At 33.2% G+C, this 22,310-nt stretch overlaps 3 protein-coding genes across 5 annotated transcripts; 1 reads left to right on the forward strand and 2 right to left on the reverse strand.

Annotated features, from left to right (window-relative positions):
* Positions 1–25: 25 nt before the first annotated feature.
* On the reverse strand, positions 26–4,488 carry LOC123678974 (rhodopsin). Its single transcript, XM_045616266.1, has 6 exons — positions 4,353–4,488; positions 2,293–2,666; positions 965–1,178; positions 692–839; positions 326–603; positions 26–266 (listed from the first exon to the last, which is right to left on the reverse strand). Exons 2-6 carry the CDS (start codon positions 2,648–2,650, stop codon positions 137–139), a joined length of 1,128 nt encoding a protein of 375 aa, XP_045472222.1. The 5' UTR covers positions 2,651–2,666; positions 4,353–4,488; the 3' UTR covers positions 26–136.
* Positions 4,489–5,509: 1,021 nt separating this feature from the next.
* On the forward strand, positions 5,510–12,594 carry LOC123678980 (glycine-rich cell wall structural protein 1.0-like). Of its 2 annotated transcripts, none has more exons than XM_045616277.1 (6): positions 5,510–5,672; positions 6,256–6,438; positions 6,916–7,028; positions 7,096–7,471; positions 9,455–9,801; positions 12,062–12,594. In XM_045616277.1, exons 2-6 carry the CDS (start codon positions 6,263–6,265, stop codon positions 12,064–12,066), a joined length of 1,017 nt encoding a protein of 338 aa, XP_045472233.1. In that variant the 5' UTR covers positions 5,510–5,672; positions 6,256–6,262; the 3' UTR covers positions 12,067–12,594. The 2 variants fall into 2 exon arrangements, with proteins under 2 accessions (XP_045472233.1, XP_045472232.1); XM_045616276.1 differs by lacking the exon at positions 12,062–12,594 and adding an exon at positions 10,372–10,878.
* Positions 12,595–14,110: 1,516 nt separating this feature from the next.
* On the reverse strand, positions 14,111–22,216 carry LOC123678977 (probable citrate synthase 2, mitochondrial). 2 transcript variants are annotated; one of them, XM_045616273.1, is made up of 7 exons: positions 21,869–22,216; positions 16,322–16,678; positions 15,854–16,242; positions 15,378–15,510; positions 15,118–15,321; positions 14,931–15,035; positions 14,111–14,865 (listed from the first exon to the last, which is right to left on the reverse strand). In XM_045616273.1, exons 1-7 carry the CDS (start codon positions 21,914–21,916, stop codon positions 14,704–14,706), a joined length of 1,398 nt encoding a protein of 465 aa, XP_045472229.1. In that variant the 5' UTR covers positions 21,917–22,216; the 3' UTR covers positions 14,111–14,703. The 2 variants fall into 2 exon arrangements, with proteins under 2 accessions (XP_045472229.1, XP_045472230.1); XM_045616274.1 differs by lacking the exon at positions 21,869–22,216 and adding an exon at positions 17,557–17,589.
* Positions 22,217–22,310: the final 94 nt, after the last annotated feature.

Below are 22,310 nucleotides of genomic sequence, written 5' to 3' on the forward strand. Positions count from 1 at the left end.
GAAGGGTATAAATAAGAGCTTCAAATTCATTGTGATCAATCCACTATATTACATTTAAAAAATACATCGCCTTGAGTTACATTGTTTTCGATTATATTTACATCTTATTGTTTTCTTCGGTGTACTATTATGTTGCTCATGCAGGTATTTGTTTTTCTTCAGCGACGTTTGTAGCACCTGAAGCTGCAGACGCAGTATCATCTGGTGGGGGAGCACAGACCAAGGAAGGATATTTTCTCTGGAGTTCCTGTCTATATTTAGGGTGGCTGTAACAAAGAGACATATTATTGTTTTAATCCACTGTGGTGACACACGAATATATTACCTAATACCATATACAATGGGGTTGTAAACTGCATTCGCTTTAGCGAAGAGTGAACACCAAATGGTAGCCAAGGGACTTATTTTGGCTGCTTCAAAAATGCCGGTAAAGTTTGTCACGAGGTACGGGGTCCATGCGAAGAACCATAATGTGATGGTCATAAGGGCGATTTTAGCCAATTTGCATTCTGCACTTGTCTGTGAAGCTTCTGACGATCTCAAGGAAGCCACGTTCATTTTTTTAGCCTGTTCTCTCATCGATTTTTCATGAGCAGCTACAGCCTTTAATCAAAATTATTTTTAAACAACATTTCTCTCATTTTGATTCAGAAAACATTGATTAGCTGACTGAATACACATAGTACCTCACCTGTACGATAAACCAATAAGAATAGATGATAGTAAGGAGAGGAACGAAGTATACGAAGATAGAATAGGCCAAAATATAGCTTTTGCTAAGCCAGGTTTGAGTGAGATAGTCAGTTCCACAGGCAGTCATGTTTCCTTCAGGTACATACCTATTGAATAGAATATTCGTAAATGAAAACAGAAAAAAAAAATTAAAAAATTGTAAATTGATCCCAATTAAATTGTTAATATGGAATAGGATAGAACAGAATTTTTTTTCAGGTTTATTTCTTACCTGCTCCATCCAAACATAGGTGCGAGTGTCCAGAGAGCAGACATAGCCCAAATAATGAGAATTCTGAGCATTGCTGTTTTCTTTGTGAGAGGTTGAGCACTTAATCCCTTAACAATAACGTTATATCTGTCCAGGGCGATGAAAGTCATGGTCCAAATGGAAGCACAGCCGAAAAGTGAGCCGAACATTCCATAAATTTCGCAGAAAAGTGGACCTTCAAGAAATAATATATTCAAGTTTAGTTCAAGAAACATATATATCTTGGTATGGAAATATAGGAGGTTAGGTTTAGGCTAATGACATATAGATTTCATCATGAGACAAACAAGGCAGCTGAGCGTAATATTGGATAACAAGGAAGCAAATCAATTTTTTGCTATGGCCAGTCCAATCTCCGGAACTAATATCTATTGTGCAAAAATAGGAGTTAACACGCCTTAACGGTCATGAATGTCAACCGTAAAGGTTTTTTCGAAATTAAATGTCAACTCCGACCGAGAGATCTGAATCCAACAATTGGACGATAAACTTAGCTATTATTATTATCATTCACTGATTGGAGGTGTTGCGGCTCTGTTAGTCTCCAGGGAACTGCGACCAAATTGATCTTTTGTTTTTAACCTTACCTATTCATACAAACCCAGGGAGGCCGTCGATACGGTTAACGAAACCTTAGGGATATTACTTCCTGAGTATCCTGAGCTGACTTTCCCATGTGAGTGGTTCTTAGTTCAATCAGCCCCGGACATTTGCACACTAAGTGTTCGGTTGTCTCTACCTTCTTTCCTGCAGATCTTATCTGCTGACTTACCCATGCGGTACAAAGGGTATTTGCACTGACAGTGTCCTGTCAGCAATCCTACCATTACCCGAAGCACAGCTCGTGGTAGCTTCAGGAGCTTCTTGGTATAGATCGGTGAAACACCACAAATTTCTTTGCCTGAGCAAAACCCGGAGTGTTTCTCTAGCAGGTTTTTCTATTGCCCCACTCCCACTGCTGCCTTATATTGGTCTTTTTCAAGCTCACAGATGAGCTCAGGACCAACAGGTGTTGACCTTGATGCTCTTCTTGCAAGTTCATCGGTTTGTCGTTTCTTTCAATACCACAATGCCCTGGTACCCTTAGTAGAGTCACTCTGGCCAGTTGCTTCATGGTATTACGGCACTCCCATGTTAGTAGAGACCCCTGGCTATATTCCAGGGATCTCAGCGTGGCCTGGCTATCCGAAGTGATGTAAATACGCGCCCTTTGAGGTTTCTTTTGAGGCACTCTTGGGCACAAGTATAGCCAGCTAGTGTCTCGATTTACAAGATAGGGTTAAACTTACCTAAGACCCAGGTTTCATAGTAGCAGTTGATCACCATTGGAGCTGCCATTGTAAACATCATTAGGAAATCAGAAAAAGCCAAGTTCACTACCAGTAAATTCGAAGGAGTCCGCAAAGATTTAGCACCGCAGAAGATGTTGATCACCATGCCGTTACCAACAACGGATACAAACCCAAGTACACCAATCATGAAGCCCAATAGACCGTGCCAGAGAGGGTTCATGGGTGGGAATTGGTGCCAATGGGGGTGCACCATGTGAAGCATATCAGGCAGGACCTTGTCTACGACTGTGAGATTACCGCCGAAGCCTCCTCCGCGATGAGCGGACCATGATACAAAGCTCGGTTCTCCCATCATAGACACTTTATTACTCCTGAAAAATTAATCATCAAATATACATTATTTTCTCTATTGCGGTATCGTAATGATTATAGTACTAAAAACGGTGCTTCAATGAACTCATTACATCATTGTTTTTGGGAATATTTTTCGTTTCGTGGTTATCTACACTGACTTCCGATCCTATCAAATGTTAACTCACTTCAATTGTCAGTATAATATAATTCGAATATAGTGAAATGATTTGCAGCATTATTCCCAATTTTTCGTAATTCTGGTGGTGTTAAATTGATTTCGTCAGACATAATTCACGAATTTAATGCGTAATTATAAATTATATCAACATTCGAAACTTATGATTCAAATTCAAATGCCGTAATCTGTCAATTTTCGTAACAGTCACACCAACTGCCAAGATAGAATACAAAAGTCACTAGGATTGATAATCTGAATTTTTCATTAAATTTCGACAATATTTCGTGAAACTTGACTGAAATAGAGAAAATATCGTCTAATACTCGTTGCAGAAGGCAATTACAACACTCATGCGTTCGAAAACTCACTCCTTCGATCGTTTTCGAATTTCGCATTCGTCTTGGTTTAGGAGCCCATTCTGCAACTTGTTTTTGAATATACTATTGTGACTCAAGCGGTAAGCATTGAACAATTCTGAGCTTTCACCAGATATCTAGTCGTTTTTTTTCTTTAGGCTTCGCTTACTACTACGATATTAAGCATCTTCAGAAGTTTTTAAGTTGTAGATTGAAACTCGACACTGGATTTCTCCGATTCCTTAAATTCGAATGAATAACTTTCGAATGGAAAGCCAAGAAATTGAAAGTTGTAAGGGAGATTCGATATTGGAAAAATGTACATCGATTAGTAACCTTAGCTCTCAAGGAAACATAATACTGAGTTCTAGAAGGTAATCGTTATAATATAAAAATCATTCACTTCTTGGAAGTTCAAAAACACACAGCAAAGGGTGTGAGATTACTTAATGAGTGAGTGAGTCACGTATTGTTAAAATCTCACTTGGGCTTCCGTAAATATGACCGGTTTTATTCCTATTAATTTCAAAACTGCATATTCGATCAAGTTGAAAATTTGCATTTGGATTAATGAAAATATCAAGCCTCCAGCTAAATTTTATTTTGATCTCGTAACTAGATAGAACCATAAAAAATAAAGAAGAAGATCAATCTAAAATTACCCAATATTTCTGTGACCGCAAAAGCGACGCAATTGAGAATTTGAGTGTCGATATGATGATACGAAATGCAATTCTAAGCCTCCGAAGGAAAATAGTAAATAGTGACTAAAGATCCGATCGAGCCTGTAGATATCGAATAACCATTTCATGTTTCGTGTAAACTTTTATGACTAACAAAAACCATAGACAATTCAAGAAGTAAGTCTCAAAAAACCTGATATTTCAATTACAATTTTTTTTGCTTTTAGCGTTAGCAAAATCATGAAAAATTCAGTAAAAATATTGTAAAAGAAAATGAGGAAAGTATCAACGTGGAGTTAGGAATTTTTGAGCGTTCGTTGGCAAATGAATGACGAGCGCTCAAAAGTTTCCAACTTCATTAATAATATCAATAAAAAAGCATAAAATATGTAAATATTAAATACAAATCATGGCAATAAATTCTAGTTCAAGCAACTAATAACAGGTAGATCATAAAAAAATAATGGAACAAATTAATATACTCACTAGTCAATCAAGAGATGTTGAAAAAACGGCAAAAAAGGCACGATTTTAGCCCGTTTACATGAAAAACTAGAATAAGGTAGTCCGCTAAGTTTTGCGTCTCGAACCTGACTGGAATTGTCTCCTTTTTATACCTAAGTTTTCTTATAAGGAACATATATAATTAAATAAAAATTAATCCTATGAATATAACTTCTTAGACTTGCTAAGGATTCTTCACAATTCAATATTGAAGTTATAACTTCCCAAGGATGATCTTTTCAAGGTCAAGAATGAGGGATATTGCTATTATGTAGAGAAAAATAAAGCTCCTTAAATTTTACCTTCTACCTATTATCTCTCATACTACTGGATAAGGTAGGTACCTACATACCTAATATTTTTTTCTTATGAAAACACTATTATATGAATACAAAAAAATGTTGATGAAAGAAAGTAATAATAATAGTAATAGTAATAATAATAATAAAATTAGTTCCAATAACAATCAATAAAGTGACTTTCATTCATTCAATTAAAATTCAAGAAATTCTGATTATCATCTTCATAACAAGAATTCTAGATATAATAAAAATAACAATTTCGTTGAAAAATAAGGAACTAAATAATTTTTCGACGAAATTATTTAATATGTATATCCATATTATAAATATGAACTAGATGGTTTTCAACCCAGTTATGTTGGAACGATTTCCATCAGATCAAATTGCGGTATTTTTTTTGTCACCAATAAATTGATATTCTTCTTTTTCTTCTTCCTCTCTTATTTAGGTCGTAACCTGTTCTTCTTCACGGTGTCTCTACCGAGGTGGATACCCATTGATTGATATTCATATACATATATTTATATTCATCGGAATACAGATTTTCTGTAGTATGAAACAATTCTATTTTAATGAAAACAAATTTTAAATTGATTCAGAATCAAAATTTTCGAAAGCTCACAAAATTCCTTGTAATTTGACTTTACCGCCATTTAAATAATCGTTTCCGCATATAATGCCATTTTTCTATTGGCTGCATAATTTAATTTGAATTTGCCGCCTTTCAAATAATTGTTTCCTTTTGTAATATTGTCTTTCCATTGGCCAACTGCTTTCTTCACTAGTGGCCTCTAGTGGAAAAATACAAATTTTCACTTCTCCCACCAATTAGTCAGGATCACTGAATCGCATGCTCCCTGCTCGGGCACAGAAAAACCACAGCGTCACTTTATTTAACGACAGGAAAGGTTTTTCTCTTCATCCATCTTTATTCGAACGTAAATTTGTGTTTTGTGATCGTTCGCCTGTTTTTTGATATTCGTATTTAATCTCAATATAGGTAAGTAGAGAATATTTGTTAAGTTCATGTTGAGTATTGGTATATTTGTTTCATGAAGCATGATCTTTTTACACGGCTACTTATAAAATCGAACTATTGATTTATTCAGAAACAGGCTAGGGTAAAATCCTCAAATCAGCAGGCCTTTCTCAAAAATATAAATAACCGTTCAAGTTTCATCGGGACAAAGTCATTCTCAGTGTATATATTTGCAAAATCTCATTATTCCATAATTTAATCACGAAATTTTTAGGTTAGCATCATTATTCCGACATCTTGATTGACAAATCGATAAAATATTACTCGGTATACCTATTACTCTTATTAATTATTGAGATTTGAAGTCATTCTGATTTCATTTTTGGAGTAGGTCTTCATTTTTTCTGGTTCATCCTTATTTTGATACTCGTGTAATACCCTTAGTTTCAGTACATTGACCTCCATGTAAATTTCAAGTTTGCCTTGAATAGACTTCATATAATAAAATCCAAATACATCTAACGGTACGGTGCTGTTGTTTCTGACTTTCATTTGGGTGTTTTCATCTATTATGTAAAAATTAATTTTGTGTTCTGAATTACAGTTTTAAAATGTCGGAAGAAGTATCTACTGAACAAATACCCTCCAATGCCGGTGGACCACAAGGACCTAAACCAGGTGGCCCCCCTGGTGGTAGAGGTGGTGGCTTCAGAGGCCGAGGTGGCTTTGGTGGTGGAAGAGGAGGACCTAGAGGCGCCCCTGGACGTGGTGGATACATGAGAGGACGGTATGTACGAAATTAATAGAGAAAATTTAAACTCTGCATGTTTGATCAGCACAGCAATTTTTAATACATGCTGAAAATTCTAATTATACCAGTTTAATGTAAGGCGCTACTCAACAACATTGACTATTTTATTCTTATTCAAAGATAGAATATTTGAAGTTATACATATTTAAAATTGTTGGTTAATTATGTAGCTAAAAATCATTAGAATTATTTCAAAGTTATTATTGACGAGATATGAATTTAGCATTTCAAAAAGTAGTTGAAAACAAATTAGGTATAATGACCTACGAATTCAATTGATCAGACAATAATTCGAATCAATATCCGATTTCTTTTCTAAGAGTTTATCTGAAATTATCTCAAATTAATGAAAATTACTGGTATTACGAAAAAATTAAGATATATTACTTGACAACTATTAATCAAGTATTGACCAGAAAATTTCTATTATTATTAAATATTGAAAAACTACAGTGGAGCACCTGGTGGACCTCGTGGAGGTGGCATGATGAGGGGTGTTGGCGGCCGAGGTGGCGGTGGTTTCAGAGGACGTGGTGGTCCTGGAGGTGGACGATATCCCCCTGGAGGTGAGATTGGTCACTAAAATTTCTGGTTCAAAATAAAACTTATCTTTTCGTCTTCTTTTTCTCGCAGGTCCAGGAGCTGGCCCTGAAGGCGGACCAGGAGGTGATAACAATGGCCAAGGATATGGGGGTATGAGAGGAGGCCCACGAGGTGGTGGAGGTTTCCGTGGTCGTGGTGGACCAAGTGGTGGTAGAGGTGGTCCAGGTGGTGGACGTGGAGGACCTGGAGGTCCACGTGGTGGTCCAGGTGGATTCCGAGGAAACAGAGGTGGCCCTGGTGTTGGCCGAGGAGGTCCTGGTGGCCCAAGAGGAGGTGGCGGAAGAGGTGGCATGGGTATGGTAGACAAGAGAGGACCCCCACAAAGTGGTATGGGAGGTGGTGGCCCAGCAAAGAGACCTAGATATGACAATGGTCAAACTCAAAATGGAGCTGGAGGTGGATACCAGTAAGTTTTGAAAATTTTCATTCGTACTAGCCTTCAAAAATACATTAGTTAATTTTTATTTATAAGAAAAAAATATAATTCAAAATTTTCATTTTATTGTTAAAGTAATAGTTGAAACTAAACTAAAAAAAAATGGATGTGGCACTATAAATACTTCTTCATACTTTGCACCAAAAAGTCAGCTGTTATTCAGTTATGTTTAAGTTAACCTGATTCGTATTTACGGACCGCTTGACATGTCATTGATCAACCAAATTTTTCTTTGACAGAATTTTGTAGGTTATAAATGGTTGATCTCTTTTAATTTGTAACCAACTAAAAGTTCTCAATGACTTTGAAGGGTATTTGCGTCATAATAACAAAAATAAAGTTTTTCGGCAACCGTCCGGGAAGTGACCACTTCCCGGACGCTTTTTCTCTGAGAAAGTAGCATTTCCCGGCCTAGTCCGGAAAGTACGTACTTCCCGGACTAGGCCGGAAAAGAATCATAGAATCCATAGCAACCGAGATAACGGCTGACAGTTCATATGAAATTAGTTGTCAAAAATTTGCATGTTTTTTGATCGCAATCGCAATAAAATATGGAAAGCAGCAGCGATAGAGTTATTTTACATGGTTGCCGAAAAAATATTGTACGCAACACGCCCGAAAATGGTTTTTTTGGACTCACAGACTTCCAGGACGAGCGTAAGCGAGTCCTGGAATTTTGTCTATTCGTCCAAAAAAAACCTATTTTCCGGACTTGTTACGTAAATTACTATTTTGAGTGTTAGATGTCATGGAAAATGTTCATAAGCAATAATCTGAAAATTAAAATGACAACTGCCAAGCCGAGTGGGCGTGGTTACCGAACCTAACCCCAATAAAAGTACGGTTGCTCTAGTGACGGGTAACTCATCGAAGTTTGAGGAAATAGTCACCGGTTTTTGAGAAATTTGACATATATAGACAACCAACTTACTAACCGTAGTAACAAAAGTGATATAGAGACCATACCCCATACAAACTACCTTCGGTGGCACAGTGGTTTGGGAGACGGCTGTGATGCCGAAGGTACCGGGTTCGAATCCCGGCTAGGTCATGGATGTGTTGTACATGTTATGGTATGATGAGGTTACATGTAAGAGTAGCTTCAAGCTAAATGTCGCCTTGTTGTATCTAATTGAAGAATAAAGTCGTTTAAAAAAAAAAAAAACTCATAACAGATTTTGAAATCAATTATCATTTTAGAGATATAGAGGAGATTTGGTGTTTTTTAAATGGACACCTTATATATTTCTACAGTTTTTTAGCTGTAGGTTTGTCAAAAGCGTATCTTTATTGGTCTTTTAAGAATATTGAGTTTTTTATATTCTTTTTTTTTTTCTGTTCCAAGTTATAATTTTAGTTTTATATTCCGCCTTTCAGTACTCGGAGGATGTGTGTTTTCTACCAGGATACACCTTGTAAAAATTATCGTAAATACACCCTTCTAGACTTCATTTCTTTGATGGGACACTTATAAATAAATATTTTTCATTTATTTCGAGATTCAGTTCATTTTGTGTCCATTGTATAATTGTTATCAAGTCACATATACCGTGTGCCATTTAAAAAACACAAACTCTCCTCTATCATTGATTACAATTATAAAATGATAAAAAATGAATTGAATCTCGAAATTAATGGAAAATATCTATTTATAAAGTGCCCCATAAAAAAAATGAAGTCTAGAAGGGAGTATTTGCGATAATTTTTACAAGGTAGAAAACACCATCCTCCTCCGAGTACTGAAAGGCGGAATATAAAAATAAAATTATAACTTGGTACAATAAATTATACTACTCAATAACTTGTATACCTGTAGTGATGATAATAGAACCTATGAAATTTTAGTCCTTCTAGTATTTCAAAATTGTACATTTGTATAAAAAATTTTCAACTTCAAACCAGTGATCATCGGTTTCTGAATCGCATAACAAGGTTCCACTTTTTTCTTTACAGACAGGGATATCAAGCCCAACAAAGTGGGGGATACGGTAGCCAACAAAGTGGCTACCAACAACAGTCATATCAACAACCACAATACGGAAATAACCAACAGAGTGGCTACGGCACGACAAGTGGATATGGTGCACAAAATTCATATGACCAATCTGGTTACGCAACTGCATCTTATCAACAAAGTAATCCCACAGGTTACAGTCAAGATAATTCTGGTTACGCTACGGGAGGCTATGGCACTGCCCAAGTAGCAGATTACGGACAGACAGGTGGATACAACACAGGAGGTTACAACAGTCAGCAGGGTTATGACGATAGAAGTCAGGGTTATGCTTCCACAGGCTATGGTGAGTGGCAATATTAGTACAACATTGTTAGAAGGCCATCATTCAGTAATTGCACCAAATACAATGCCTGGTATTAGGTTAATGCGTTCAATTAAGTAATTTTGTGAATTCAATATTTTTGAAGAGATAATGGAAAATTGAATTTTTTACAATGAAATTTTTTACCAAATAGATGATTTAAAAGATACAAGGAGAATACATTTTCTTATTCCTCATCTCATATAGGATAATATGCAAATAAATCAAATATAATGCAATATTTTTCTTTAATGAGAATTTCATTACAACCGAAATATATGAAAATTTGAAAAAGTGTATTATAAAAAACAAATTGAAAATCTTGAAAAATATATGAGAAAAATGAAAACATGGATTAGTTTCAGTTGAATATTGAATGAATAATAAAAAAAAAACAGAATATTTAAATTACAGTCCAGAGGTTACCACAAGTAGAAAAATGCCTTTAAGTAAATGCAATAGATAACTAACAAAACACTAAAGCAGCCTAACTCTGAAAGAGTTGAGGCTATGTCAAAACGATTAATTGAGTTTCCCTATCCATATTTTCAGGTTCAGCAAACCAGGGTAGACGGTTCTAAATAATTAAGTCAATATTCCCAAAACACTGGGTTTTATTGCATAATTTGCAATTTTAATCAGTAAACAAGAAAAGAAGAAAGTTTATCAATAACATGGATAATTTTCTTTAAATTTATAGTATATGTATAGAAATAAGTGACGATGTGAAATGGCAAATTTTCAAAGGGAAGATCTGAAAACGTTTCAATAGTTACACTTTCTGAATCAGTATTTTTTTTTTATTATCTGAAATGAGAGCCTCCAATTATTTAAAAATGTACATAATTTACGTTTAACGAATTAATTTTTTGTGATAAATCTTATTTTATAGAGGTAGTTATTTCATTTGATGTGAATTATTATTTAAACTGTAAATTTTATCAATGGGACTATTGTTTCTGCTAGACGCATTTAAAATCTCATAAAAATTGAATTCAGAAATTATCAAGCCCAATTGTAAGAAAGACAAAATGAACAATAAATATAATTAATTTGAAAGCACCTATAATTATTGAATGGAAAAACCCAGTTGGATAGACACCCAGTAGTAAATTACAAGTTAGCCTTGTTTTATCGAACAAGAAATCGTTCTATATTTTGAGGAAATATTTAACAAAAGCTTGATATTCTTGAATATCCTTTATATAGTTATTAATATTTATCAAAAAATAAACTATTCAATAAAAAGAAACATTGACAAGACATTTGAATTATGAGAAGAAGCATTGCACAGTAATATTTTACATTGACATTAAGTAGTGAAAGGAGGTGAAACAATGATTGATATGGAAATCATATATGTTGTAAGTTAATTTTTCTTTAACAGATATTTATTTGTAAATAAGCTAATCAAAAAATAATTAGCGTTCAACTCTGAAAATCAATTATTAATTTTCAATTTAAGAATATTTCATGAATATTCTGGTGAATAGTATATGAAGCAAAATTTCAGAATGAGAAATGGATAATTCACAAATTGAAATACAAATTATTTAAAAGTAAGATGATATGATATTGGAGAAAAGTTGATTGAATTTGAATTAAGGGAAGTAACATTTTTACCATATCCAACTTTATTTAATTCTGAAAAAAGTAAGTATGAAGCAACGACTTAATATAAGTGGCTCAAAATAATTAACCTATTCAGCATTAAGAAAACATTCATGGAAGCCTAAAATCATATTAAGTCATTGAATTATTGTATAATTAATCAAAGTAGAAATTGTTGAGATGCAGGTATATGTTTTGACATACTCTAAGTGTAAAAAACTTTTTATTTTTTAACAAATATCTACATATAATTGACTAATTACCTCAGATTTTTGTTGCTAAAAACTCAGAAGAAAACCTCAATCAAATAAAATAAATGAGAAAATCAAATCTCTGATAAACTACATTGCTGGACCTACATAATTACAATCACAAAGGCTAAAATCGGAAATTTATTCTTAGGTAAAGTATTAATCAAATTGTTTTCACTGTGGTAAACCTTATTATTTATTTTCCAATTTTGAGAAATAGTAATTGGCAGCATTGCATGTAGATCAAATGTTGACATTTGGAATAATGCTATTTTTTATATGTCTCCAAGCCAAAAATTCTATCCGGTGTTTTAAACTGTTTTCTTTTCACCTGTTGAAGGTTTCCTGGAGTGATTTTAATTGAATTTTGATTTTTTTAGGTTGAACCCGATCCAATCTTTGAAGACCTGCATCTTCAATGGAAAACAGGGAGTATTAACTAATTTTTTCTTTCAGGTCAAGTAGGTTGTGATAAACAGAAAACAATTTTCAATTGGAAAAATATCAAATCGTTAGAGGAATGGAAATTAGAAAATATTTTCCTCGCTACAAGCAAAGCAAATGGATAAACATAAAATAGCAATATTATCTGATAACTTCAGTTCAATTTTTTCTGTTATTAGTGTGATGGTTTTTTTTTATCAAAAAAAGAAATACTCAAGATGGTGTTAATGATACCAAAATCTTCAGCTTGAGCTTAAAATTTAAGCTGTAGAAATATATTACCAAAGCACAATAGCTTTTTTTGGAAAATGATATTTCATCCTATAATTTCCAGAGTTCATGGTTTTTATAATTTTTTTCAGATTTCTTGAACATTTCTTGTACAAATAGAAGTTTAGATATTTTCAGGACTAAGATCAATCACATCAAGATACTTTGAATGTGCCAAAAAATATACAGTTCAACTTTTTGTTTTGTTTTGTTCAGTGCATACCACCTTTTCTTTTTCCTATATGGCGTATCACGATTTATTATTTCTTTCATTGATGAAACATATCATAATCTTTAATTTTTCATTGAAACTCTGATTTGTTTCAATAGGGCGTAATAAAAAAAAATTTGCTCCACTCCAAATTACTTGCTGTCTAAGTTTATGGCCTTATGAAAGTACATACAGAATTTATTTCCAAAAACATTTAAAGATGGTGAAAGTATTTTTTGTCTACAACTTGCTCATAATTTAAGAGTGAGTTTTAATTTAGTTTCTTAACTGTGCTTTATTTTGTCAGTTCAACTTGAGTGTTTAATTTCTTTAATGGATAAAAATAGTGACAATAATCATTTAATTTCGCATTGAACGGAATGTTGTGTTACAAAGAGCTGAAAACACATCAGTTCATCATCTACATTGGAGACACGTGGATTCAAAAGTTGTCTATATTTACCTCACTCTGGCTGGCCAATAATTCATATGTTCAAGATCACTAAAGAAAATGGTAACTGTAAATAGTTATCTGAGTTTTTTAGAGGAAAAAACTGAATTGAAGCACAATATTGATCAAACAAGTTTCCTTATCGCTAATTTCTTCAAAAGTAATCTTATTTTGTGTTTTTAGTGTAATAAAAATTTGTGAGCAATATCTCTTTCAATTGAAACATAAAGTATAATGATTTTTCATATCCATATAAATTCACTAATTGGGACATAACTAAAATTTTTGTTGAAAAACCTACAGTGAATGGATACTATTTTGTAAAAGAACGATTTGTTTCGATCTCACATTCATAAAAGCTGCTTTCCAGGGTAACAAGGGGTCATTACATCATTTTACAAAATTTAAGAATTCTGAGCTGAGACTAGTATCACTTATTGGTGTAGAATTTGAGGTTAAAATTAATTTGTATAACAAATGCACACAAAAACTCTCAAATTAGAAACACTTGAGAATATTCTTTTCTATTTTCTCTTTATTGACCATTTGTCCAGTGCTAACATTGGACAAATGTATTTTTTAAGCAACAGTTGAAATGATTCAAACCCTAAAGGCTTAAAAAAAAATTAGGTGAAGGTGTGAAAGCAACAAGTACGTATACGTTATTGGAAAAACATGAAAAATGCTAGATCCACCACCAAGTTCAATACAATCAGTGGCGTACCCAGACATGAGCCTTGGGGGGATAAAGAAAATAAAATTCGATTATTCGTTTCCGGTATCCTTTGAATTTACAGACAATTCTGTATTATTTTCAATTCGCATAGTTTGGAACTTTTACTTCAGAATCTTATTAATTTTTACCCGATTTTTCAATTTGGCATTTATAGGCTGTAAGTAAAATGATTATGTCAATGACAGTCAAATCAGATCAATCCCTTTGATATTACCACAGGATACTGGACTTATAATGGATATTCTTCCAGGGTGGGATATATCCCCTTTATCCCCCCCTCCCCCCTTGGGTACGCCACTGAATACAATGAAACAAGATTTATTACCTAAGAAGTTTATTTTTAAAAGTCCCTCACATAAAGGTTTGAAAATAAAACAATCTTTTAATTGATGAATTTCAATGTATGATTTGAAAAATGGCTAAAGAAAACGCCACAACAAAATTTACATCGCAATGCTAATCGTGTGAAAGGTTAAAATATTAGATATTTTGGCGAAAACAAATCTCATTTAAATAAATAAATAAATCACTTAACCTGAAATCTGTACATTCTAGAAACATTTAGATGAAAAGATTTTTGAACAGTTGAAAATTATTTCAAAAAGTATAAGTACCAAAAACACGATTTTAATTTAAAATCAGACTTCCAATTTTTAGTGGTATTTTATAATTAAAATACTAAGTGTTTTGAATATGAAACAATGAAATTTTTTGCCACTAATAAATGAAATTGCAGAAGTACATTTTTGTAAATTCTCAAAAAATAACTCATTAAAAAATTAAATTGATTCTTATGTTGTCAAATGGACCTGGAATCTAATTATTCATCCTATTGTCTGAAAATGTACTCCTCTTGTTTCTATTCTGTCAATCTTCGGCAGGCCTCTTAATTTTCGTTCGAGTTCATTTATTATGCTTTAAGAGCTTTCATGAGGCCGTCGGTGGACATTGATTTTGGTCTTTCAATGGGAAGTCCTAGGGCACGGTCCCAAACAAGAGAGGATAAGACACCAAGGGCTCTTGATACTCCAAAGAGTACTGTGTAGTAGTTCATTTCTTTGAGACCATAATACTGAAACAGAAAGAATTAGTTTAGACCTACCATTCATGCAAATTTCGAAAGCAGTTATGCCTTACCTGCAAAAGTACACCAGAATGAGCATCTACATTTGGCCAGGGGTTTTTAACTTTTCCCAATTCCAAAAGGATTGGAGGAACTACTTTGTAAACGTTTGATACCAACTGCGAAAAAAGAACAAAATTAATAAAACTTTCAATAAAATAATTCACTACCTTGTTATCCTAACAAGTTTTTACAACTAACCTGGAATAAGGGGTCATTGGGAAGGTGCTTAAGTGCGAATTCTCGCTGACAAGTGTATCTTGGATCGGTCTTCCTCAGTACAGCATGTCCGTAGCCAGGTACAACTTGTCCGGATTTGAGAGTTTTCCAGATGAAATCTTTGAGCTGATCTTCAGTTGCTTTATCACCAACTTGTTGGCGAAGCTTTTGTAACCAAATCAATACCTGTAAAAATAAATTTTAAAATCTGGAAAAACTTTGTCCAACTCGATATAACCTACTTCTTGGTTTGCGAGACCGTGGAGTGGTCCGGCCAATCCATTCATACCAGCTGCGAATGAAAGGTAAGGATCGCTTAATGCTGAACCAACTAAGTGAACGGTGTGAGCAGATACATTTCCACCTTCGTGATCACTGGAAAAAAGGGTAAACGTCAATAAATTTTCTTTCTTTTTGTTTATTTTTCTTATCTAGGGCCATGCAACGATTTTTTTTAGTTACTTCATTTTTTACTTGGGCAATAGGTTATATTTTTATTTTATAGTGCTCAAGCAGTAAAATCCCAAAAAAAAAAAAAAAATTAGGGATATGGAACACAAATCAGGACCATGTATATACGTCGATGGTTCGGCAAAAGACTTTACTGACGCCCTTGACCTGGCAACTAGTAAAAATGACCTATCATCACGGCAACCTATGTGTTGAGTAATCAAGAACGCTGGATCGATCATAAAAACTTTTCCGGTCTAAATCTTACCTGTGAATCGTCAGGTACAGTCTCATTAATTCAATGAATTCGGGGTTATCATATCCCAACATGGTGGTGAAGTTGTAACTCCAATCTTTTGAGGTATCGATGGCTCCAATGCCTGAGCCATCCCTGTAGGTGTTTCTGTAGATGGTAGCTGCTACAACTGGTAGCTTGGCAATGAGATCCATTGCATCTTCATAGGTGTATTCCCAGTATTTGGATTTGTGCACTCCGCTAGCGTAAGCTTTAGCGAATTTACTCTCGCTGTTCAGTACGGTCATAGCTGCAGAAAGTTGGGACATTGGGTGAACGTTGGTTGGTATATTGTTCAATAGGGTAACTACATGGGATGGGAGTTCAGCACGCTCGGACCATTCTTTGGATATAGCTTTAACCTGTAATCAACAAATCTTTATATTGACAAAAAGATGATTTTATTTGATTAATCATTTCCATAATTAAGAATTTATTTACCTGAGCTTCAGTAGGTACATCTCCTGTGATCAACAGCCAGAACAAACCTTCTGGTAATGGTTCTTGACCTCCGGGAGCCTTAGGCAAAACATTCTGGCATTCTGGGATACTCAAACCTCTGAACCTGATACCCTCGTCAGGATCCAAAACTGAAGTTTCGCAGACCAAACCCTTAATTCCTCTCATACCTCCGTACATCATGTCAACGGTAACTTCACCTACTTTGGTGTTTCCATGATTTTTGCGGAAATTTTTCACCCTTTCTTGTTCTTTGGGTATTTTAGCAGCAAGGATAGCTTTGAGATCAGTGGAGGCATCACTGAGTTGGCGCAAGACACTTGAAGCTTGGGAAAGTTTCTAGAAGTTAAAAAATATTTGTAGAGCTATTATTTATTGAATTAATCCTGATGATAATGTTGTCTATTATCTACATTGTTACAAGATAGTAATTGTTTATCTCAGAAAGCAACCTTCTGAAGAATGGTTTTATCAGATTACTTTAGGAAAATTCTCAATTTGCAATATTATACTGAAATAAAGAAACTGTAAGTTCTAGAATAAATTGTTTCGAAAAGTTTTCAGCATAGGATTGTTTTAAAGAACAATTCGATCTGATTCGTTGAATGAATATTCCTTTGAATTTTATTTTCTGAAACCATTAATGATATATGAGAAATGCTGCAATTGTGATGCATTTTATAATTTCACATTTTCTTTATCTAAATTTATCGAAACATCAAAATGTAATTTCAAACTTTTGTTATTTACTGTCTCTAATGGACTTTTTGGCGATAAATAAACGAAAAGGTAAGATGATTTATTGTTTTTATCGAAGACTTCAAATAACTGAAGGTTGTATGATGGCGCTTCAAATTTTTTATTCACGGTTCGTAGACGCGTTAAAATTAGAACAAGAATTAGATTTTTGGATGTATCCTCCACTTATATATAGAACATACGCAAATCTGACTTGGACTTTTGAATTTGTACATCAATTATTATCGTCGAACATGGATTCAGATAAACAAAATTCATATGAACTGAATAGAAAAGAGTTAAGGCGATAGCGTGATAAAATTGACCTCCACTTATGTTGCATTACACGCGAGAGTGGACAAAATGTATTCGTATGATTTACAATGATAAAATAATAGGATGATTACAGAATCTATTATATCCGTAGATGAAATAGATAGTGAGCTAATTTTTTTTTATACCTATATCAGTATACATACCGCAGCTGAGAATCTCATTTTACTTTTCGATACACTTATGAATTGTAATATGACATTTTTTATAGAACTTTCATTTATCACCTTTTCTGTGCCTAACGAAAGTCATAGAGAATTCGTGGAACTTGTTTATTGCAAATTAAACTTTGATTAAGTATAATTACCTTGAATTTAGTTTGTAGATAGCTTTTCAGTAATTGATAAATCCGAATTCATTATTTTTGGTCATTGGAAGAACTGGATATGATTTTTTAGAGTTGAATAGATTGATGGCGAATAGCTAATTATTTTCACAACAAATTTCAAGTTATTAAGTTTTACAGTTCGGTTCAATCAAATTTTACACAATGATTCATTATTTCTTATTCCAGCGAATCATTGAAAAAATATAATGATTTTTTTATTATGTAGAATAGTTATTTATAATACAAGTGCAGAAGGCATTGATATTCTTCCACGAGTTCAAAATTCAAAAACGAGCCACGAAGTGGCGAGTTTTTGAATGAACGAGTGGTAGAATGAGCCTTCTGTACGAGTATTATACATTATTTTCTCTAATTCATTGCATTTTCATTGAAATTAATGAAATATTTCCATAAATATAATTTAGTGATTTTTGCATTGAAAAATGTTGGTTGGCAGAACAGATTTCTTTAAGGCAAATTGATGAATTGACAGATAAAGCCGTGGTGGAAAGTTCGGAGTACCAACATAGAATAATAAAATATAACCATAAAAACTGTGCGTTTCTGATATATTCTCGCACGATTTTGTTCTACAAGATGTGGAAGAATGAACGGAATAACCACAGAATTAGAGAAATAAATTTTCCGATACCAATCATTGGAAGAAAAAACCTTCGCAAACTTTTCAGTATGGAATTATTGGGAAAACATAAATAAAGAACATATATTCAATTACTGCACAAATATGATCGATAATATCCTATTTATGCACCGGCACTAAAAGGTTATATAACGATTTCAACTGACCACATGCCTTCCTGAGGTCAAAATAAACGGATAATGTAATAAAGATCTACTAGGAGACTACAGGCAAATTTCAAATGAAAATTATTCATCATCTAGATACCTATGCAAATCTGTGGTCTCACTCATTTTTATCGGATTTTCAATATTATCGTGAAAGCCCAGGAATTAATCATTCAAAGGTCATGTATAACTTTTTTGTCGCTAAGTTGGTACAACTAAAATTCATACTTACGAGGAGTCCATTATATAACCCGATATAATCTTGATCACGAATTTCTGGCCAAAAATCTAACAAATATCGGAAGACTACAATATTCTGTCGATATTGCTCTAACGGATTTTTTTCTCTTTCTAAAAAAATATTACCATTTCGAGGTGCACGTTTTGACGCCATGAAAAAATGAAAAAAAAAATTGACGTTTAGTAGTTTCCAGAAAATGTTTTGACGTTTAGAGTATACATTCTTATTAGTGTAGGTATCTATCTCAGAAAGGGCTTTCCTCAAAAGTTCTACGATGAATATAGGAATATTTTGTGCTTTATTGACTAATTTCCATTACTTTTAAGACATACATAATAACAAATCTCAACTTCATGATACATAGGAATTATTATACTGACATATTTCATCAAAGTATCCCAAGAATTTACAACAGTCATCCTTTTTTAGATCCACAAAATTTACCTGATATTGTCCTTCTCTCAAACAAGGGTTTCAGGATAAATCTGTTGACTTAAAAAGGCCGAAGGAAAAAAAAGGATATTTTATTTTCCTTCTTTGTTCAAGGTTAACGAAATAAATAAGAGACGAATGAAAAACGGTCCTTATATCTATTCAAAGAAATTCAACATGACAATAATTCACCTGATTCAATTTAATTATCAAGTATTTCATGAAAAAATACAACAGCCATCCCATAAATTAGATAATAATCAATTATTCATAAAAATATCCGTGAGAACATAAAATCGAATAACAATCGAGCTACAATCAACGACCCAGAAACCTCTGAAGATGTTCACCACATGTAGTAAGCGAAACGTCAGGTAAAAAACCACGGCTACAAAGCTAGGAATTCTCCAATTCTATTGATGTAAGATTCAGTTTTTAGTGAAAAGGGCAGGGAAGTCTCAACTATTAAAGTATTTACCGAATATATTTTATCTAGGATATCCAACACAGGAACTAAATAAGTTCCTTCTATTACAGGAGGAATATCAAATATTTACTCGATAAAATTCTACTAATCACCTAATTAACTAGATTTTGACAAAATAGGGTCATTCTCAATTAATCTGAAGATTTTAAAATTCAAGTGTAAACAATACAATCTTGATCATTTTTATTCGGTTGCCGGGGTAATTTTCTTCTATGCACGTCTGTGCTCAGTGCAATTAGAAGATATTTCCGTGTTTCACAAGAATGTTTAAAGACCAATAAATCTTTTCTGGGTCCAATCCAGTGAATTTTTTATTGTAATATAGATTTCCGCGTCTAACAAAAATTTTTTAAGAAAATTGTTTGTTCAAATCATTTTTTCGTTGTGTCATAGATTTCAAACCAAAATTGATTAGTTTATCGATCAATCAAAGTTTTATGAAACATCCAAGAAGATTGCAGTTTTGATAGTTTATGTAATAACTATTATTTTTCAGAAACGCCCTGTAACTCGAGAACGAATGAAGATATCTATGATCTGCTTTCTGATATGCTATTATTTCCTAAAAGAGAGCGGGGGTCCTCGAGATGCTTTTAGTGAGCATCGAATTTGGGACACCCTGTACATTCTCCAATTAAAAGTATCATTAATCTAAGAAACTTGTAATAAGAAGTTGAATATCCAAGATTTTCAGAGACAAAAAAAATGTTTTGAAAATTATTTCAAAGTAGACAACATGTTCAACATTTAACCTAATCTATAAAATTCGATATCTTCCAAACTTAAATTCCAAACTCTACTAAGTGTTCATCACATTTCTATCGTCGAATTCGCAAATTGTTTACCATTGAATTTATTTTGCTTTCAGTTCTCAATCCAGTATCACGCCAAATCGAATTTTTCAGGTCGTGATGACCTGTCCTTTACGTAATCTTCGATAATGAAATAAACAAATGGATCGACTTATATTCTAGTAGGGCAGCTTGTGGACTCCTCTGAATATTGAATTGTTGGGATAATTTTTCGTGATCGAAAACGAAGAAAATTGTTGGTGAAGTAATCATGATCGCGTGCAATTCTTTCATGTCAAGTTTTATTATCTGGGCCTTGCTCAATTGTTATACTCTTTTATCGCGGCCTTCTGCGTGAAAGATTTTGCCTTTAAATGACCTACTCCTACTAGATCCATTGTTATCATTTTAGGGCCATGGTCATTCTCAAGTAGGTACTATGTTGAAGTGAATTTAACAGATTAGAAATGGAAATGGAATGACTCGTTTGGAATTTCTAAGAACGGAAGGAAATTAGCCAAAAGATAAAAACCTTAAAAACCAATTTTGAAAAATCATCACCATCAACCTGCTCTAATCTCACCAGAATTTTTTTGTATCTGAGAAAAAGCTCAGAAATTTATTTTGCAGCATAAACTAGAATAATTCTTCTAAAATGAAAAAAATCATTTCATTCTATTGATGAGCACCTACTTCTAAGGCAAATTAATTTAGCTTCTTGATGAATATAACGAATAATTTGGAAACGTTCAATTTTTCTGCTTCCATAAAATAATTCTTCGATTAAAAAAATATACATTTACACAAATAATAGGTACCTATTAACGGAAATAAAGATAGACGAGGCGATGATGACTTTCATCTAGAATTCTGATCGGTTTCAAAAAGTAAAAGTCAAGGTCAATAAATTCAACAAGTTCATCAAGCTACTTAGCGAGTTCATTATGTTGAATACTTCAATCGTAAAATTCAAGTTCCCTCTAAATATGAGGAAAATACTTCCTATTTGAGTGTCATCCAATTTGAAGAATTACTTATTTCGCCACACTAATTATGGCTAAGATATTATGTTTATAAGAAAAAATGGTATTCAGAACATGAATTTTGGAAAATTTATTTAGAAATCTCTAGGCAACATTATTCACAGGTTACATTTATGATGAGCGATGAAATTTGTAGGTTAAAATGTGAGATTAATTGGACTCTCAGGTGACATGCACAGATTATGTAATGAATTATGAACATAATCAACATCAATGTATTCGAAAGCGAAAAAGACGGATATTGTGAATATCTTCATGATAATACAGCAATATATACAATTTTGATTTTTAAAAAATAATTTAACTCAAAAATTACATTTCGTACTTACACCAGTTTCAAGCAATCTGATGCCAGATCTATGGAATAAAGTAGCCATTGTTGCCTTGGATATTTTAAAATATATTTCAAAATCCTCACTGGATTATTTTTCGTTTTATGCTAAATCGTTCCCCCTGGACACGCAACCAACCTAAACGACTACTCCACAGACACTAATCATAGATTGACTGATTGACTGACACTCGAAAATAATCAAAGCACCCATCTCTAATTGCAACCATAGATTTGTAGTAAGAATACTGTAGTACTGATTATTCCATTTTTGTATTTGTAACACTCAAAAAATATTGAAAATTGTGTTGAAAATTTACTAATTGTCTTTAGTTCATGAAAATTTAGAGTGAAAGTTTCATTATGAATTTTCTCAATGTTGGTAATGAAACTTTAATTTCAGTCAATTTTCCACTAATTGTTATGAATTTTTCACAAAG

The sequence above is a fragment of the Harmonia axyridis genome, chromosome 4 (genome assembly GCF_914767665.1).
Source record: "Harmonia axyridis chromosome 4, icHarAxyr1.1, whole genome shotgun sequence".
Lineage (NCBI taxonomy): Eukaryota > Metazoa > Arthropoda > Insecta > Coleoptera > Coccinellidae > Harmonia > Harmonia axyridis.

What these genes read in the sequence shown, in the direction of transcription:
- LOC123678974 (XM_045616266.1), bottom strand. Translation starts at nt 2,650, where the DNA reads ATGATGGGAGAACCGAGCTTTGTATCATGGTCCGCTCATCGCGGAGGA. An exon ending in CTATGAAACCTGGGTCTTAG is followed by an intron (nt 1,179 to 2,292) that starts GTAAGTTTAACC and finishes TATTTCTTGAAG; the next exon opens with GTCCACTTTTCTGCGAAATT. An exon ending in CCTATGTTTGGATGGAGCAG is followed by an intron (nt 840 to 964) that starts GTAAGAAATAAA and finishes TCTATTCAATAG; the next exon opens with GTATGTACCTGAAGGAAACA.
- LOC123678977 (XM_045616273.1), bottom strand. Translation starts at nt 21,916, where the DNA reads ATGGCTACTTTATTCCATAGATCTGGCATCAGATTGCTTGAAACTGGT. An exon ending in TCAGATTGCTTGAAACTGGT is followed by an intron (nt 16,679 to 21,868) that starts GTAAGTACGAAA and finishes TTTAACTTCTAG; the next exon opens with AAACTTTCCCAAGCTTCAAG. An exon ending in CCAATGACCCCTTATTCCAG is followed by an intron (nt 15,036 to 15,117) that starts GTTAGTTGTAAA and finishes CTTTTTTCGCAG; the next exon opens with TTGGTATCAAACGTTTACAA.
- LOC123678980 (XM_045616276.1), top strand. Translation starts at nt 6,263, where the DNA reads ATGTCGGAAGAAGTATCTACTGAACAAATACCCTCCAATGCCGGTGGA. An exon ending in TGGACGATATCCCCCTGGAG is followed by an intron (nt 7,029 to 7,095) that starts GTGAGATTGGTC and finishes TTTTTCTCGCAG; the next exon opens with GTCCAGGAGCTGGCCCTGAA. An exon ending in TTATGCTTCCACAGGCTATG is followed by an intron (nt 9,802 to 10,371) that starts GTGAGTGGCAAT and finishes CCATATTTTCAG; the next exon opens with GTTCAGCAAACCAGGGTAGA.